The 19,979-nt window shown below is 43.1% G+C and overlaps 1 protein-coding gene across 1 annotated transcript in view; it reads left to right on the top strand.

Moving 5' to 3' along the window:
- Positions 1-1,469: 1,469 nt before the first annotated feature.
- The window catches only part of LOC142490337 (V-type proton ATPase subunit S1-like protein), a 69,882-nt gene continuing 51,372 nt past the window's right edge, over positions 1,470-19,979 (top strand). Inside the window, exon 1 of the mRNA XM_075592505.1 lies at positions 1,470-1,634. Coding sequence (XP_075448620.1) covers positions 1,507-1,634 — 128 coding nt within the window. The 5' untranslated portion in view covers positions 1,470-1,506. The remainder of the gene's footprint in view (positions 1,635-19,979) is intronic.

Below are 19,979 nucleotides of genomic sequence, written 5' to 3' on the forward strand. Positions count from 1 at the left end.
ATATATTTAGGAATACCATGGACACTTCAATTAAAGTCAAAGAAGAAAGGACATTTAGCATCTAGTGACAGCACAGCAACACTCACCCAGTAAATGATAATAAAGCACCCAGAAAAGAAAATGAAACAAAAGTAAATAAAAATAACAAAAAAGTGAATATAAAACAGAATGATGAAAATTCTCATTTAAAAAAGTACATCTTGTAACCGTTCCCGTAACATTGCAAAATGAGTCTGGAAAAGCTTTTGCACTGCTTGAATCTACAGTATAAAGGTGACTTTTACAATCTTTGCTACATGAGCTGCAATAGCAACAGGCAACCCACGATCTGCAAAACAAAAAAAAGACAATATGCTGATCTGAAAGCTCACTCTTTTACTACTGCGCCTGGAGTTGGAGGAGATAATGACATTGAACCTTCACGTACACTATGCAGCTCAACATATACTATAATGGAGGAAGGCCAAAGTTATCTAATGAACTACCATTAAGTCTCTTCACTGTGTTTCATACATTTAAACATGACAGCTGGAATGCTAATGCCTGTATTTGTCATATAAGTAGTAGTGATTCTTTTTGTATCTGCCCTTCCGCAGTGAAGCTTATCAATTGAAGCTGAATGATGGATTTAAATATCCAGGCATTTCTCAGCCTTACTGCAAGGTGAAAACAGAAAGCACCATCCATCCCTTCTTCTCTGGCACTCTACTGTTCTTATTGTGAGCCTTCTTATTATAAGCCCTCACATACTCAGTCTGTACCATGGAGGATAAGAATAAAACTAATTCAAGAGATTAGCCACCTGATTTGTTTCACTTACATTTACAAGCGACAAGTATCGCTATTTAATAATCAGTTGTTATATCGTTACTGTGTTCATAATTAGCACATGCTTTGAGTTAATTATTATTATTTTTTACAATACTTACCTAATTGCTTTCATGACCGATGTTTGCTGAACGTACTATCTATCTTCTTTCCTTACTTCTGCGGCTTTGCTCTTTGTAGATTGTTGTTAGGATGCCATTATTCGCTAATTTCTTGTATTTATCAGGTACAAGTGGTGATATTTTGTAGATATAATATGACGACTTCATTGTAGTCTGAGAACAGTAACTAATGTCTAAAGAAAGTACCACAGAAGTATGGATTCTTGTACTGTGCTATTACAATCCTTGGAGGGTGGTGTGTGTTAAACGATTAAACGTCGTCTTAATACATTTACCTACATTTTAATTTGTCTTTGATATGCTTTAATGTGCCAAACAAAAGTGGGCTAAACAGTTATGCAAAAATGAATAGTGTGACAAAATGTGCTAAATAAATTCAGTGGGGTTCAGTGAAACGGTAAAAAGGTTTTGGGAACAGCGAGAATAAAGAACCTTGGACATGTAGTGCTACCTGGTGCACTGTCATTCGTTGTTTGCCATTGGTTTAAATGCTGTCACATGTCATCAGATGTGATTGCAAGTTAATTTCCTTCTCTCTGCTATCACAGACTCACAAATGTGCTTGATCTGGAAAGAACTGTTTGGCTTCTCAATGGAAAAGAAAATATTTAGTCTGCTTATAGCTATTGTAGGGATGGGATTTTCTCACACCGAGGAGTGGGTGTCTGTGAGACTGGATAAAAGGTGAGCAAGTGGATTCATTTTATTTTGTCTAGATGTAGCAGGCTTCATAGCTTTCCCAGGTAACACAAAAATATCCCTTTATAATGCAAAATATCACAGTTTCCATAGGATTCAAAGGCAGTGTTGGTGCAGAATATCACAACATTATCAAACTAAAAGGGAACAATTAAGACTGCTACATGTGTAGCTTTTATTAGTTTACATCTTTATCTGCGCCAGTATGTATTATATATATTTTTTGCACTATAAATGCAATTATAGCATTGGCAAATGAAACATTATTTAAAAGGAAAGATATTTTAGTCTACAAAACATTTTTTATAACTTTGAGAGATAATTTTTAGTATAAGGAAGTGATAAAATAACAGATGTTTTTCTCTTGGCATGTTTTCATTGTGTAAAAATATATACTTACATAAGGTGCACTTTAAATACTGCATTATATGACAGCAATATTTTACCTGTGTTCAGTAAGCATGCTATTGTATGTGTCACTTTCATTGCTGCTCGACTCAAGGTTAAATAAAAAATGCGGTGGTCTCTTCAACCAGCAAAGAGGTTAAAAACCCTATTTTCCATATTTAACAATTGCAATTTGCACAACAGTTTATATTAATATTACACATAGCATGAAGTCAAAATATCCTGCGTGCAGACACGGCTGAGAATCTAATCTCTGGATATAGGGCAGCACAGACGTGGTGATTTGTTTAATCTTGTGTTAAGAGGACATTGGGTCAGTAACTGATAAAAGCCACAATATGTTTTCTGTCGTATATTTTTTCATGTTTGCAATTAGCAGTGGTTAAGCTTATTTGAAACCACGAGAGTATTTAAGCTTTCTGGTTATTAACAAATATTTTAGTCATAATAAAAAGTCCCATTTATCAGATACGCAAACATTATCGATCAGGTGGTTGCGGCGTGCTTCCCGATGGCGCAAATCGAAGAGGAGGGTCTTCCTTTTCCGTTCAGATCACATTCACTTTTCAGAGTAGTTAAACCCTTAGAAAACAAGCAAAAAAATGTGCTCCTCTGGTATGCCAGCCCTTGTGACACTGTGAGAATTCTATCAGGGCACCTTACCTTTACAGTGTCTGAGATTGACGTACAGGGTTCATCACGACCCCTGGCATCCCAGCGGCCCTTATGATGTACCAGGTATGCCTCGGTCAAATGCTAAGTGACTAGGTGACTAGGCTAATCGCTCTGACGGAGTTGTTAGACTGATCAAAATGGTACTGCATTTCCCGCCACTTTCTGCATCTGCGGGATGATTACGTCATGTTTTTATTCCAGGAGCGATTGCGTGACACAGAAGTTTTCGTGGGTGGGGGACCTTGGGCACTATAAAGGTTAATGGGTTCATTTTTAAAGTCTGTAAAATCACAAAAATTATAGTTGAATCTACTGTAAAGCAATATTTTATGTACTGAGTTCCCACAAAGCTTCAAGAAGCATTCATTTCTGCCCATCTATAACTTGGTTTCCTACTTAACCCTGAGTAGATGCCACCTCACATCTTGCTCTTGCTCCCATCTGAAGGCTTTCTGACTTAGGGGTATCATCCCCTCCCTGGGTAATACCACCTCCACTGACTATTTATCCCATGAGCTTGAGGCCCCCAGGTAGTCTGGACATGTGCTCTCAACCTCTAAGGAGCCAGGCAAAACTCCCAACACCAACTGCCAAATTTGGAGGAACCCCACATCTTTATACAGGGGGAGGGACCATGCTACTCTGCACCAGTGATTGGCAGACTCAAAAACTATGCTATTAACGTGGCATCCTGTTATGTGGTTCCAGCATCTTACAAGCCCAGGCATGAGCCTGTAAGGCCTGGGACATAGTGGTGTGAGCAAGGCTGAGCCGTGCTGAGTCGCGCTCACACTCGGCACTGAGCCCCTGCAGCCGCAATGAGAGCGGCTTTAGCAGGGGCTCGCACACGCGTCCGCACGCTTGGGGAAGCGTGTGTCTCAGGAAGATTTCAAATTTGGCGCTCGCCGGAGCGCAGGGCCGGTCACGTGAGCGGTTCGCCCAATGAGGGCGGACCAGCTCCGTGACGTCACTGGCCCGCCCCCAGACCCGCCCCCTGACATGCCCACGAACGGTGCACTGTGTAAGGCCAGGGAAAGCACTGCTTTCCCTGAGCCTCAGCGCGCCTCCGCACTGATTAATACACTATGTCCCAGGCCTAAGTTGCTACAATTAAATTGCAACAGGGGAATGTGACTCACCAGGTGACTACTATTAACACAGCACTATCTGCTATTACCAGGACTTATGTGCCAGGCTATGGGAAAATAGCAGGGTGCTATAGATGTAGACGGGTAGCCCAAGCAGGAACCCAGAAGGTACCGGGAGAGTATGTACCATGATGAATAAGCTATTTTGTATACATGAGGAACTACTTTCAATGTTCTAAGAATGTGCCTCTCCAAGAATGCAGTAATGCACCTGGAGAAGTTGTGATTATAATAACATGCAAGTAAACTACATTCTGTTCATAACTACAAAGTTCCTGGTGCCCATCTTTTCTCCATCATCACCCAGCCGCACGGATTCAGCACCCTGATAAGGTAACACCCGGAGTAGCCAATAGTAGACTATCTGATGTAAACTCCCTAGTAGCCGGACAGGAAGGGTTACACATGTTAAAGTGGATAACAAGCAAAAAGTGACACACTGTGAGTACTCATTTCCATGTCATTACCCAGAATCCCTGGCTGCAGTGAAAGCATTGTATGCTGTGCACTTATGGGGTAAGGCAGGTTTGTGTAACTGTCTCAGTCATATAAATGTGCTTATACAGTGAACATTTTTTTTATCATCACTGTCTCTCCCAGGTGCAACCATATCAATACACTGAATGTGGCAATCTGTACAAATGGTTTTATAGTACATACAGTAGTCACATATCCAGAAGGCAACAATGTCATACCAATGTAAACACTGAGTACAGTATGTTTAATCTTTGAGAAGACCAAAAGATTAAACATAAATAATGGTTAATTGCGGCCCACTCAACCACGGCAGTTGGGGCCCAACTTGCTTCTGAGAAGCTCTCCCCTTCCCGGACATCTCTACCAGGTCCAGGTAAAAAGTACTGTAGCGTCTTGAAACAAGTCGGCGAGCCTGGCTGCGTTCTATAGAATACAAAAATACTGTACAAAACACAAAAATACAGATTATTTTGTCAACTGGAAGGCTCTATTCTTCATACCTCAGCATCTCTATGACAAACGGCTACTTGTTTTTCCCCTTTCAAACATACTGCAGTGAAGGGTTACAGGCCGTTATTCTATAAAGTGCGATAGTGCTGATCCAGTGATATCATACGAAATGCGCTTTTGACTGGAATGGCACTTTACATAGTATGAGATATTAGTGCACTGATGTAGTATGGGTGCAGCTGCAAATACAAATTTGAGAAACACTGTTCTAGTGATATCGCAAATAATACCTGCCCCAGTCACTTGATAAAGTCCTCTTGGAAAGATGAAACGTTGTGTTTTTTGTGCTGATTACATTTATTTTGAAAAATCCGAAGTTGCCCTGGATCATCTATTTTTCTCCATACACTGGATTCTTTTAGGCAGATATCCCCGAACCAGGAGCACCGGTCATTGCAAGTATTTTGATTCTATTCATTGTGGTGTGCAGCTTTTCCTATTATATTCCATATTAAAATGTACCATTTATTGGCTGTGAGTTTAGGTGCACACAACATATCACTACTGGATTTAAATGTTAGTTATAAAAAATTTTTTTAAACCAATTTAACTTATCCTGTAATTTGACCCCCATTCCTACATCTGGCCCTACTGCCTATAACCTTTGCTTTTGGACTTTTGAATCTGGGCAACATCTGTAACATTTATTTGTACCCAGTGCTGAAATGCTGTAGAAATGTTTAAAATATGTCTCTTTGATTGTTCCATTGCTTTCCGACAGTAAATGAGATGAGATGGTTTAAAATCTCTGGGCTCATACCATCAACTCAATTCCATCATCCTCTTTTTTACACTATCAACAAATGATTTACTGCACTATGAAGTTATTTTGTTATCATCAAACTACAGTATGACTGGTGTGTTTCACAGTGTCATTTCTTATCTGTGCTGTGCTCTGTTTTCACATCTACAATGCCTAAGTGACCACTACTATAAAGCGGGCCAGCCCAATTTGCCGGCACAGCCAATGACCAGAGGGCGCGGCCTCCCCGAACTAGGTGGGCCGCAGGAGTGGCCAGGGGAGGGGCCGGAGGGGGGTAAACCTGTGGCCAGGAACAAGGATCGTCACTTGTTCCTGGCTCGCAACAGATGAGTGGGGCTGAAACCACAGGGGCGGCGCAGGGGGCGGGGACTGGGGCAGCATCAAAACGGTTGCCGGATGCGACGTATGGAGACTCATACACTGCAGTTTCTCGATCACTGGGGTCACATTTGTCACAAGAGGTCAAAGAGAGGATTTGGGCGGGAGATTACGTCGAGATACTGTCTTTACTTCCGGGCGGGGGGACTGTATCGAGATTCCAGTTCCTGCGCGTCTTCCGCATGTGCCTCAAGGAGCTAGGGAGGGAGGAGGGGCAGTATGGAACACATTAGTTTTGCATTGGGGCAGCGACAGATGCTGCACGCGTGGGGCTCTCAATACCTAGGTTACAGAGGATCGGGCGGTGGAGATCGGACAGTTACCGGGGTTACATTAGACCGGAAGCAGCAGGGAGCCAGGGCACGCTAGCCTAGAACTCCTACCACCGGTTCTTTCCCCCTCCCCTCTGTGCTTCCTCAGATTCCGCGGAGACCTGGATCGTGGGGGATTCGCTGGTTCACTGGGCCAGGAAGAGGGCATTTTCACGACCATATGGGGGAAATCTGGGGTTGCGCGTGGAACAGGTGGGGGTAACATGGTGGGGGATGAGAGGGATGCGGTGGGGACAGCTGTTCCCATTGCTCATTTCGCGGGCCAGGGACAGGAGGGCACCAGACATCATCGTTATCCACGCAGGGGGTGACGACTTGGCGGCAGTACGGTCCATGGAATTATTCCAACAGATCAAACAGGATCTGGCACGGATTATAGCTTTCTGGCCAGGGATTCAGGTAGTATGGTCGGACATCATTTGCAGGCGTGTTTGGAGAGGGGCGTGGAACCCAGGGAGAGTAAACAAAACACGAAAACGGCTGAACAGAAAGGTGGGGAAATTCGTGAAGCAATGTGGCGGGTGGGTAATTTATCACCCACAGTTCAGCTTCGAGGTAGGAGGTTGGTTCAGGGAGGACGGGGTACATCTGTCGGACATAGGGGCAGACATGTTGAATCACAACCTACAGGAAGAGGTTATCGTGGGTATGGCGGTACGGGTCTAATTTAAGGGGTTTAAATAAGCCCGTTGGGGGGGGAGGGGTAGGTGCTCGTCCTGCCGGAAAGGGCTCGGGGCTGGTAAAGCGGGTTGAAGCGAGGAGGCAGGTCACGGGACATACTTCCGGGTGCCCCCCGTTGCATTACCTAGGACCGAGCACTTCCGTCACTGACCGAGACAGTAGCTATCTCCAGTTGTCATTGTAAATTAACGAAGCCGCGGCCTTTATACCTCCAAAATGGTGTCCTCTTGTCATTCGTTCATTTCAGGTAAATAGCTTAAAGGGTAGGGGGGATACTCGTGCCTCCCTGGTCATAAAGTGGGCCAGCCCAATTGGGCGACACAGTCAGTGACCAGAGGGCGCGGCCTCCCCGAACCAGGTGGGCTGCAGGAGTAGCCAGGGGAGGGGCCAGAGGGGGTTAAACCTGCGGCCAGGAACAAGGATCGGTCACTTGTTCCTGGCTCGCAACAGATTCCACCCACCCATCCCGTTCTTTAGTTTAGGGATTATCACAATCACGGGGGCCTGTGTTAACATCTCTTTATTTTACAGAAGCCAAGATATCGGTGGCAAAAACAAAGACGGAAAGATTCAGATGGAGGGGGTCATAGTTGGGCCAATTTGCTTTGTCGCAGCGGCAGTTGGGGGGGGGGGTAGGTGCTCGTCCTGCTGGAAAGGGCTCGGGGCTGGTAAAGCGGGTTGAAGCGAGGGGGCAGGTCACCGGGACATACTTCCGGGCGCCCCCCCCGTTGCGTTACCTAGCATCGAGCACTTCCGGTGCGGACTGGGACAGTAGCTATCTCTAGTTGTCATTGTAAATAAACAAAGCCGCGGCCTTTATACCTCCAAAACTGTGTCCTCTCGTCAGTCGTTCATTTCAGGTAAATAGCTCAAAGGGTAGGGGGGGATACTCGCGCCTCCCTGGTCATAGAAAATCAATTTTTTTCTATCCAAGTCATACCCTTGCACAACATATATGAAATCAGCCTTTTTCCTGACAAGTCACATCAGTATTGATGACATAGTCTACAGTCTTTAGGTTTGCCAGCTTTCTGGGCTAGATTCACTAAACTCCATTAGCCAATTTTACAACCTAAGTTAACGTCATGTTAATAGCACAGCATTCACTCTAGGAAATAACGTGATGTTAATATGGTTTCACACCTGTAAAAAGCATACCTTTATAACGGCTGTTAGTGTAAACTACATGCATACCATAATCACTAAGCTCATTAGGGTTAATTCAATGAAATAGCATTAAAATAGATGATGAAAGTCTATTAAATAAACCTTTAGCAACTTTTTTTTAAATATATATCAACCGCTTAGTGGCCCAAGTGGCCAGCTAGTCATGGGCTTGCTGACCACTAGGTTCCGCAAAGGGGATAATATATTCCTAACACTATGTTACCTTTGATACCCGTTGCATACCAGATAGACTAGTAAGGCAAACAATGGGTTACCCTCCACTTCCCCTAATCACCCTCCCTGGGGGAACTTGGCCGTCAACTCAGGTGTTATGTAAGGATGGAGGCTTTATATAGGTACTGTCACCATCGCATAATATGTACTAGGCTACGGGTCGGTAACATGCGGATCTCGAGCCCCATGTGGCTCTTTCAACATCAACTTGCGGCTCTTTCCCGTTCGCAGGTTGCCGCTCCCCATCTGCGGGCCTCTCTCCCTCACTGGCGTGCCGGTGGCTGCGGGGGGCCCAGCCAGCGCTGGAGTCGGGCTTCATGGGATGAGGGCAAAGATGTAATGGGGGCAGTGTCATTGAAAGCTTTTTTGTAAGTCAGAGCTAGGGTTTTAAATTTGATTTGAGTATCTGGGAAGCCAGTGTAGTGATCTGTATAGCGGAGTAGCAGGAGTGGACAGAGTGAGGTAGATGAGATTGGCAGAAGCATTGTGAATGGATTGGAGTTGGGACAGGCAGACAAGCGGAATGCCAGGAGAAGGTTGCAGTAGTCAAGGTGGGTCAAGAGGAGTGAATAAGGATATTACTTGCATCATGAGTGAGAAAAATGCATATGCTAACGATATTTTGGAAAAGCATTGATGCAGTAACTCCTCCAGAGGTTAGTGTGACGAATATTCCTGAAAGTGCCAGAAAAGGGGGTAAAATGTGTTTATTCTTTAATGAACCCAGCCACATGAAAGAATGTCCCTTCAGGCATTATGATGATGATGATGATGATGAGGATAGCTCCTAAATGGTCCCAGAAATTAGGCGGACCAGCGAAACGACCATAGGATGTCGGGGGTGTTTGGGCACACAAAAGAGTCATGTACCTAAGTCCTTAAAGATGAATGCTAGCAGCAAGAGCAGGACCAGCTGAACGCCAAATATTTCCGCCAGCTACTGCAATTGTAAGAAAAGCAGGGTGGATTGCAAGCAAAGCATGCCTGGTGCACTGAAACTGCAAAGGTTTCAAGCAAAGCAAGAGATCTCAGTATCCCTGATGCGCCAGAGTCTTACAAAGTAAAGATGAAGAGAGAGAAAAAGAAAAGAGATTCTCAGGTTACAGTGGACATTACAAACATAGAGTAGAAATCCTTGGATTGCAGCGGTGCACAGCAAAGTAGGAGAAAGGGACCAGCAAGGTGTGGATTAAAAATATTATTTATTGAGATCACATGGTAACAGGGACAGACACTCTGACGCATTTCGGACAAAAATTGTCCTTTATCAAAGAGCTGATTCGCGTCATTCCCCCTTACAGTCTTATAGTGTACTCCCCGCCCACCTACGTCACAGCGCTGCATTGTTTTGGAGCGCAAAAACGCTAGAATCGCCGAGATATAATCTCATTGGTCAGAACTATCAGCCAATGGAATAACTCAGTGCCATAGGTGTGTAGCGAGGGGAGGGGAGTGACGCGCTCCTCTCACCAGCACGCAAAACCCCTCCACTGACACAGATAGCAACGCTGCCTAGTAACACTCCACAATCCCCTAACATAAACATTAAGCCTCTTTGTAGAAATACATTACCGAGTGTAGGAGCGGGTGAACAAGTGGGCGGAAGGGGAGGGAGGGGGAAAAGGGGAGGGAGGGAGCAAGGCGGAGGGAGGGGGGGAAAAAAGGAATCAAAGACTATTAAAGAGGAAGAAGAAAAATCAAATAGAATCAGTATTACAAAATACACTGAACTAAAGGAATAATAATAAAAACAAGAACAACATATATAGCAAATATTAAAAACAGATAACAATTAATCTGCAAATCTAAACCTGAAATGGAGGTGATACGTGGAGTTGAAGGACAATGTTAAACCATAACTCATTACAAGTGACTATGAGTCTATAAATCTTATAAAAATAAGTTAATACAGAGACATTTGTTCCCCCCGTATATCATTACTTGGAAATATTGTCAGGTGAACGGACAAAAACAGGTGTGAAATGCAAGGTAATAATATAAAGCATATATCAGAATCATAATGAATATTGAGGTCCAGAAGGAACAGCAGTATTTTGCAAAGACTTTGTTTAACCTTTGAAACACAAAATTTTAACAACCTTATGTGACATATATAAAGCAAGTAGAGAGATGTATGTTCTTCACCATTAATATGCAATAAACAAATGTATATTAGAACAAATATCTATTTCAAAAAATGTTTGAGTTCCCAGTCCTGGTTCATGCTCCTGGGTGCCAATGTCCCAAGGGCATAAATTTATGTCAAATAAGGTTGTTAAAATTTATTCCCCCCCCCCCCTTAACATTAAGCCTCTTTGTAGAAATATATTACCGAGTGTAGGAGCGGGTGAACAAGTGGGCGGAAGGGGAGGGAGGGGGGAAAGGGGAGGGAGGGGGCAAGGCGGAGGGAGGGGGGGAATAAATGTTAACAACCTTATTTGACATGTTCACTTGGGAGTATGCCTAGTGAAACCTATGCAGTCCACAACTCCCTTTAGATTAGCATGTCTCCCAGCCCCAAACATATATCTTGATATGTGCAGATACAAAGTCTTATAAAGGAAAGTCTTATCTGTTTTCTTGTAGTTGGAGGGAAAGTCTTCTCTGTTCCTGGGTTGCTGCCTTTTATCTCAGGCTATATCAGGATTCAGGTTCAGAAGTGCTTTCCCCTGTGTCTTGCAAGCAGCGTGCAGTTTTTCTTCTGGCAGGCTCAAGACATCTGTTCCTATGGTCAGTCCCACTACTTGTGATACTCAGGAACAATCTCCCTTCCTGTCTCAAAGGGAGGTTTTTCTAAGAAACCTAATCAGCCAGGTGGTGTTGGTTAATTGACTACCAGAAGTTAACCACCACACTGCTGGATTAGAGGCACATTTCCTGAACAGGGATAACTCCCCTGTTACATACCTCCCCTGTTTGTGAGAAACTCGGGCTTGCCACGGCCAAAGCCCATCCTTCCACTCCCATTCTAGATATCTCTGTGACTTGAATGAGAGTGGATGGAGGAAGAGAACCCTCAGTCCCGCTGGGTTTGAAGCCCTTTCTCCAGTTTATTCGTGTCTCCTCCCGAAGGTGCTTGAGATCAGCACTCCTCAGTCGCTCGAGGAGGACTTTTTCCAAGTATAGTCTTTTTGCTGCGTGCATGAGATTTCCCTCGCGTCGGGTGCTCATCTTATTGTAGGCAGACTGTATGGCAACAGTTGCAGAGCATTTAAAAACAGCCCTTTGAGTTTTCCGCTCTTGAAGCCGTCTCTCTGCACTTTTTCCACTCAATGGAGTTGTTAGTTCAGCATCTTTGGGATTAAGTTGCAATTCCACATCCACTTCCAGAGAATGTCTCATCTTTTCAGCTTCATCAGCTTCATCAGCTAGGGATTCTTCTGGTTTTGATTCAGCACGTGTACCTTTTTTTGTTGCCTGTTGGGTGGCTGAAGGTTTTGCTAGTGCTTGTTAAGGTGGTTCAAATTTTGCAACCTTGTTTTTCAGATGAGCGGTATTCCCAGCTCTCACTGTACCCTTGTCTTCATGGGTTTTTGTGGCTGTGGGACACTGACGCTTGGTCAGGGTCAATACTTGTCCTTGTAGAACTGTAATCTCATCCGCGAGAGATCCCTGTTTTTTGAGTGCGTCTTGCAAGTCTCTTCTCAGGGAATTTATCTGCACACTTTGCTTTCTCTGAGCTTGCTTCCACATTTTCATTGTATTGTGAAGCACTGTGAATTTCTTTGCTCGGGCCACAGTTACTTGTCTCAGTTTCTAGACCTTCTTGTGCTCCCTTTTGTGCCGAGTCACCTGGGTTCTAAGCTTGGCCTCTAGTGATGCTTTGGTGATGCTTAGGGTAGCCTTTAGTTTCTCATGCTGCTTTGCGGGGACATACTGGGTAATCAAACGTTCCTGAAGCACTTGTACTTCTTTAGCAGCCTGCAGATTGTCTTCCTGCAGAGTTTGCTGCTTCTACTCGGCCTTCTGGAGGTGCGTACGCAGACCTTGCAGTTGGTTCTGCAGTCGGTGCTCTGCTTCAAACTTCTCATCTTCCAAAAGTCTATTTATTTCTTTAAGCTTGTGCAGCTTTTCATTCTTTTACTTGACATAGTCTGTCAAATGAGAAGTTTCTTCTTTCAGTTTTAAGTTTTCTCTTTTTAATCTTAAATTTTCTTCTTTTTCAGTCTCTGTACTATTCAGGGCCTTTGAGATCTGTATTAAGATTGACAATAGTTTCTTTAGAAATGTCCAGCTCCTCAGTGAGACTGTGTAGTTCCTTTTTGGAGACTTCCAGGTCTGTGCGGCAGCTGTTGGTCTCATGATGTGAGGCATCCAGTGCTCTGCGGAGTGTATGAACCTCTTTCTGAGGTACGTCCACCTCTGTCCGGACACTGTTGACCTCCTGTTGTAAGGCATTCAGCTCTACACGAAGAGTGTGAACCTCTTGCTGAAAGACTGCATCTGCTTCAGTGCCTCCTCATACTTCCGCTTCAGCTTAGCCATCATTTTATCAGATTGGCTCTGCTTTTCATCCATGGCAGAAATAGTAGTGTTTGCAGTATCTAGCTCAGTCTTGAGATCGTCCAATTCTGTCCTGGCCAAAGAGTAAATTGTGAGCACATCTTTCTGTAGCTTCACATTGTTTTTCTGTAGCTCTGTGTAACCATCTTTCTTTTGTTTCAATTGTTCACGGAGCATATCACAGTCATGCCTGGCATTTTTCACGGCATCTTCAGGGCTGGTCAAGGGATCGACACTCGCTGGTTCTGGCTCCGCTTCCCTGAGATGGTTGGTTGAGGGTTCCTCACTGTTGGCACCGGACAGACACTTCCTTGGGGTACATGACTTCTGCCATGGGCCCTCTGGATATTCGGTTATCCGCGGGACGAATTTTCCATTTTCTCTAGGCTGCAGGGCAACTCGGTCCCCCTTTTTCTCCACAGGATCTGCGGATGTGTCTGTTCCTTCCACGGTAAGTGAAGAACTGCTTTTCTTTTTCTTTTTACACCTTTTTGTTTTGGATGACTCTGTCCCATCAGGAATACTGGGGTCTCCTTCTTTATTTGATACTTCAGCGGCTTCATTGTATATGCCAGGCATTTCTTGCAGTTGCGTTAGCTGACAGAAATATTTGGTGATCTGCTGCTCCCGCTCTTTCTCCTGCCGATCATATTCGTCATCATAGAGAGCGGTCTTTTCGGTTTGTGCTGAGTTCAGGCACCCCCACCATTCTTGGGGTGTTTTGTGGGTGTGACTCGGTTCGGGTTCCCCGTAAGAGATGTTTTCCTCTTTATTGGACTGGAATGGCCACTCTTCCGTGGGGTAGGATTTATTACAGGAACGCTGCATCTTGTCCTCCATTTTGAGGCTATCAGGTGTAATATTCTTCCTGACCTCAGGAGGCGCTATTGCAGCTTTTGCCACTGTATTTGCTAGAACCCCCAATTGTGGTAGTCCTACAGGTGGGCATATTTTGCTTGTAGAGGTCGTAGCTCTCACAGGCATCTCTGTAGACTTTTTCTTGGGTAAGTTTTACAATATCAGCAGTACTGTGCATGCATTCTCTCTCATTAGCTATACTGGATGTGCAGTTGCTAGGTAAAAACTTCTATTTGCTTTACACCATTTACTTGCTAGGTATAATTCCTCCGCTTCAGCAAAAATGTGGTTTTCTGCTTGAGTTCAGTAATTTTCAGTCTCAACTTTGGGTATTATGGCAGACTTTACTTGCAGAAAAAAAATATATTCTTGCCAGTGGAATATTTATTTCGCTCCCGGCAGGGCGACTCAACACTCAGCAATTGGCTTTGGGATACCTTTTACACAGCTCAGCAATTCCTTTTTCCCCAGTAGGGCAATTTTACCTCAGCACTTGTTTACTGAAAATTCCCCTGCTTCAGCACAGTCTTGCATCAATTTTCACACTTTCTGCATATACTCCATTCACAGCTGGTAGTCCTATGTGGTGTGGCAGCCTTTACTTGCAGAATCAGTACCGTTCGTGGGTCGCCATCCGTATTCACTGCTTCAGCGAAACATTTGAAAACAACAAACGCCTATCCCTTTTAAGGGCAAACTTACTTCTTGAACCCTGACTACGGCTGGAAGGCAAAAAACCCTATTTCAATGACCATATTACTCTTTATTGTGATAGGCAAATAAGGTTTACCTGCTTCAGCACAGTCTCTCTCTCCTCTTGGAATCGGGGAAAAGAGTCCATCTGTGGTTTTGTGGGTTTCAGTGCAGTGTAGATTTCCTGCCTGGGTGTGTACCCCTTTAACTCTGGTCTCTGCTGCATGAGATTCTTTGTTTATGTTGCTCAGTCTGTTTGTAGGCAAAAAGCACAAAAAAAAAATTCACAGGCAATCTCCGGTGCCCCTTTTAACTTCAAGGGGCCACCTCAATCCCACTTCCGACACCATATGTAGGAGGACGTGCGCAGAGGTATGCGAGGGAGACTTGTTAAGGTGACATTAATAAGGCTTTTATTGCGCTTATTTCCTTAACATAAGAAAATCATCCAAACATGTTCAATTAAGGGGTCAAAGAAAGCTTCTGTTCACTTGGGAGTATGTCTAGTGAAACCTATGCAGTCCACAACTCCCTTTAGATTAGCATGTCTCCCAGCCCCAAACATATATCTTGATATGTGCAGATACAAAGTCTTATAAAGGAAAGTCTTATCTGTTTTCTTGTAGTTGGAGGGAAAGATTTCTCTGTTCCTGGGTTTCTGCCTTTTTCCGCAGGCTATATCAGGATTCAGGTTCAGAAGTGCTTTCCCCTGTGTCTTGCAAGCAGCCTGCAGTTTTTCTTCTGGCAGGCTCAAGACATCTGTTCCTATGGTCAGTCCCACTACTTGTGATACTCAGGAACAATCTCCCTTCCTGTCTCAAAGGGAGGTTTTTCTAAGAAACGTAATCAGCCAGGTGGTGTTGGTTAATTGACTATCAGCAGTTAACCACCACACTGCTGGATTAGAGGCACATTTCCTGAACAGGGATAACTCCCCTGTTACGTGGCCTATGACTTATTTATGTGTTATAATTGGAAATGGGCTTACTGTAGCTCCCCAACCTCTAGATAAACTAAACACTGTTGCAGTCGACTCTTCAAGAGGAGCTAGGCCTGTTTATTTTTGTCCCTGTTTGCTTAATCCAAGCGGTATTTATGTTGTCAAAGTTACGGTCATTAAAAGCCTATATGATTTCCCCCTAAAAACCGTCTCCTGTTTTAAAACCTCTGTGCGCATCTCCTACAGTACATATTAAATATATTGCATATTTTATTGTGGTAATAACGACATTTTGCCATATCAGTGTTTGATGTATCCAGGTCATAGTGTAGTGTTAGTACAAATTACTAAACAAATCATAAGTGTGAGATATGCACTCACATTGATAATTGTACTTATTAATTGCGTTGTAGCAAGTATCACTGCTGATATCATGTTATCAGCAACTCAGGTTAGACACCAGTATTTCAATTCCATTATCATTTTAGATGCATTTCTAGTATTTCATGGAATAGAGAGAAGGTGTCCTTATTGGAATTATTAATGACATTTAGAAATATGTTGGTATTAGCTTCAACTCAGATAGGTTTATACTACTGGATAGTTATTTTAGATCATTTCCTTTTGTTTGATGCTCTCGTCTCCTGTATTTGATAAGAATTACCAGAGACTAGAGGGATTTTGTTCAGGGCATATAGGAGATGACTACCAATATTCAGTTGTGTAATTACATTTGGAATTTATTCTATTAAAATACCTTTCAAATTAGCTCCTTATTGTGTGGTCTCCATCCCCGAATATCATCAAAAAATTAGTAATGGAGCTAAGTTACTTAGTTATAAGAGAATCATTAATATTGTGAATGCTACAAAAATCCTTTGCATTATATTAATATACAGTAAGTTATGATCCGTCCTTTAATATAAATGAATGCTCTTTGGTAAATGCTAATTGCATCATTATGTCAAGATGGACAGACTATTAGACATTTTCGACATTGAGTGGAGGTGGTGACTACTTAAGATATAGGGTCAAATCATCTGCCATTAACCACTGAAGAAGCCATAATGTGAAACGCGTAGGATGAAGGAGGATTGTGGCACAGAGACGGACGGAGTAGAGGAAGAAACCTCCAATAGATTGCTGACCATACGGGCATTGACCGATGTCATCGTGAGGGCGGAGCCAGTCAGACACGAGGAGCTCGGCGTTCAGCGTTTAAACTACAGCAACATAAAAGAAACAGAGGTGTAAACCTTCCCTTACTTAAAATGTACAATTTAGCTGCTCCCTTGAGATCTGCGGGAGACTGGATAAACCATACAAACTATTTCACAATATATGGATGGTTTGTATCCTTATTAGAAATCAATCTTACATGTTCTTGTATGCGTGTTTTCAATAGTTTTGTGGCTAATCCAACATATTGTTTGAAGCAGCCACATGTAAGTATATATACTACATGATTTGTCTGACGTAATAAAGGATTGAATAGTATACTGACGTGTGTTGTCTTTATTTTCAAACGTAGAAGTTTTTTGAATATAGGGACAAATATTACAGTGGCCACATTTGCGTGAACCCTTGAGTAATGGAAAAAAAACCTTATTCTTGTTCTTCTTATGTGTTTGAAACATGCTAGGTGAAATCAAGTTACCAATAGTTTGAGATTTAGAGAAGACTATTTTGGGATCATGAGATACCATAGCCTTGATTTGGGGATCCGAAGAGAGAATTGACAAATGTTTTCTAATAATGGCCGATATAGCTACAGCCTGACCACTATATTGAGTTATAAAATAAGGTGGTTCATTAGTGTTAGTATATGATTGAGTATTGGTATTAATGTCAGTGTTTGTGTCAATCATACTGATAAGATCAGTCCTGTCTCGTGACAATGCTTATTCAAAAACATTATTAAGATCTTGAATGTTGTAGTCTTTTGTGGCCTGGGAAAAGAAGGGAATCTTTGGCATAGGGCAGCTCCTGCATAAACTACTGTAGATCGTACAATTTACTCATTCCATGAGCTGAAAGATAAATATGCGCTACCTAATACATAATTCTATGCATATTTACAAGCTAGGCACTACGCACTGATATCCCTAAACGATTTATCAACAGCAGATAGAGACAACTTGACGCTCTTTTCCACATGGCAAAATTCAGGAAAATCTCAATATCAAATATTTATCAATGTCTGAAGAAAATATTACATTTTGATGATAAAACACGGGAATTGGAGCTTGGTTAACAGACTGCCCAAATCTAAGTATGGAGGCTATTATGAGACAGTTTGGGAAATCGCTAAAAATCATCCCATCCACAATATTCAAGGAAATGCACTATAACATTTTACATAGGACATATACTATGTCGGAATTCAGATATAAATCAAAATGATCTATGGACAGTAAATGTACAAAGTGTGCAGCCCCAGAGGCAGATCTTATACACTGTTTATGGAACTGCCCAGCGGTCCAAGAGTTCTGGTCACGAAAAGGCGAGTACTGCAAATATTGAATATAACAATCCATATAGATCCCGAATATGCGTTTTTTAATATTAGAAACCTAGAAGGGGCAATAGGGGACCAAACTGATAACTGCAAACTCAAACAAACTATAGCTATGGCGGCAAGGAAAACGATCTTACAACAATGGATACATAACACTCCCCCATCTCTACAGCTGTGGAGAGAAAGAATGTTTGGTATATTCACATTAGACTGGGTGGAAGCCACTACGGACAAAGAAAAAAAGTGGAAAGATTCTTCCAATCTGGGAAAGCTTCATTGCCACACAGTCAAATGAGACACAGGCAAAAATCCAAGAAAACTTTCAACACACAACATGGTATGCAACCCGCACACTAACTAGAAATCCCCTAATAAGATTCTGAATGCTACACTATTTCATCAACCAGGGACCAGGGGGGTGGAAAGGTACATAACAGGACTACTGATGACACCATAAGACTAGTGGAATAAACAGTTTAAGGCATCAGACAGACGTGAATAGGTTGTACAGGAGTGGCGAAGAGGATATTGGTATTGAAGAGTTTCTTATAGGAATATTTGAGTTAGACCAACAGAGGTCCAAAACAGACGAAGCAAGGGCTGGGGTGTACTATCAGGAGGGAAGTGGTTGAAATTAAAGTGACATAATTGGCTGACATTGTACAGTTAAAATGTTTACAAGTTGAGTTAAGAGTTAAAGTTTAACTATATTAAAAATAAAAAGGAAATGATGCAAAACGAATATTATATGGAACAGAAAGAGATACCTGTTTAAGAAACCTGCTGTATTATGCATGAAGTAAATGTATTTTATGTATAAGTCTGAATAATTTTCAATTAAAATATTTTACAAAACAAATTAAAAAAAATCTGTACCCAGCTGATTGGACGGCAGCTTCTGTTGCACCGACTTTCTCACAACTCCTCTAAGGCTACGGCCCCAGTCACTGCACGCACGCATCGGAGCGCCTGGTGGCACGAGCACCAGTTTAAGTCGCGATCTGCGGTCCTACAGTCGCGATGGGACAAGATTTTTGGTGGGGGCGTGGCCAGGACGTCACGTGGCTATTCCGCCCTCTTTGGCTGAACCGCCGCCGTGACGTAGCCAGTGCTCGGCCGGCACTCCAAAAGACAAATCTCTTGTCTTTTGGCAAAGGTGGTCACGCATCGCGCTTTCTGCAGGCGCGCGCAGGCAATGACTTGGGCCAGCCCCATAGAGGGCCGTATCTTGTTCGCGCTGCGCACGCTGTAGTGCGTGCAGCCGCAAGCAGTGGGAATGAGGCCTAAAGGCCTCTGGTGGATCAAGAATTGCTCCAACCCTCCTCTGAAGGCGACCAAGACTGCAAGGTCTGCTCCTCCCCTCACCCACATCTCTCTCCTTCTTGAAAGGCCGCAGGAAGGCAGAGTGGTAAATTCAGTTACAAAGGTCTTCAGCGGGGAGGGGTGTGTGGGGAAGGGAGGGAGTGGAGCAACAGTAGAACTTGAGCCACCAAGACCTTCGCAGGAGGGTAAGAGGTGCCCTTTAAGATTTATTTATCTTATTTTCTATATGCTTTGTTAAGAAGCGTATGCTGAGGGGATTTAGAAGAAATTTATTTTACGACAAGCACAGTGAAGATGAATCGAGAACTTCCTGTTAGGAAATAAATGAAGCAGTAATCCTGCTATGAATATGATCTTGGGTAGGAGAGAGCTGCATGAGAAATGTATATTCATTTTTGTATGTTTCATAGAGTAAATATTTGACATTGGTCCTGTAACAAGGATATTAATCTGCACCCATTATGGCATTCTTTGGACACCTTGACAACTATGATGACGACTGTAGGCGGACGCTCACAGAGGTATGCAAGGGAGACTGGTTATGATGAAATTAAATAAGGCTTTTATTGCACCTGTTTCCTTAACATCAGGAAACCATCTAAACAAGGGGTAAACAAAGCTTCTATTCACTTGGGAGTATTTCTAGTGAAATACTATGCAGTCCACAACTCCCTTTAGATAAGCATGTCTCCCAGCCCCAAACATATATCTTGAAATGAGCA

Source organism: Ascaphus truei, chromosome 1 (assembly GCF_040206685.1).
Source record: "Ascaphus truei isolate aAscTru1 chromosome 1, aAscTru1.hap1, whole genome shotgun sequence".
Taxonomy (NCBI): domain Eukaryota; kingdom Metazoa; phylum Chordata; class Amphibia; order Anura; family Ascaphidae; genus Ascaphus; species Ascaphus truei.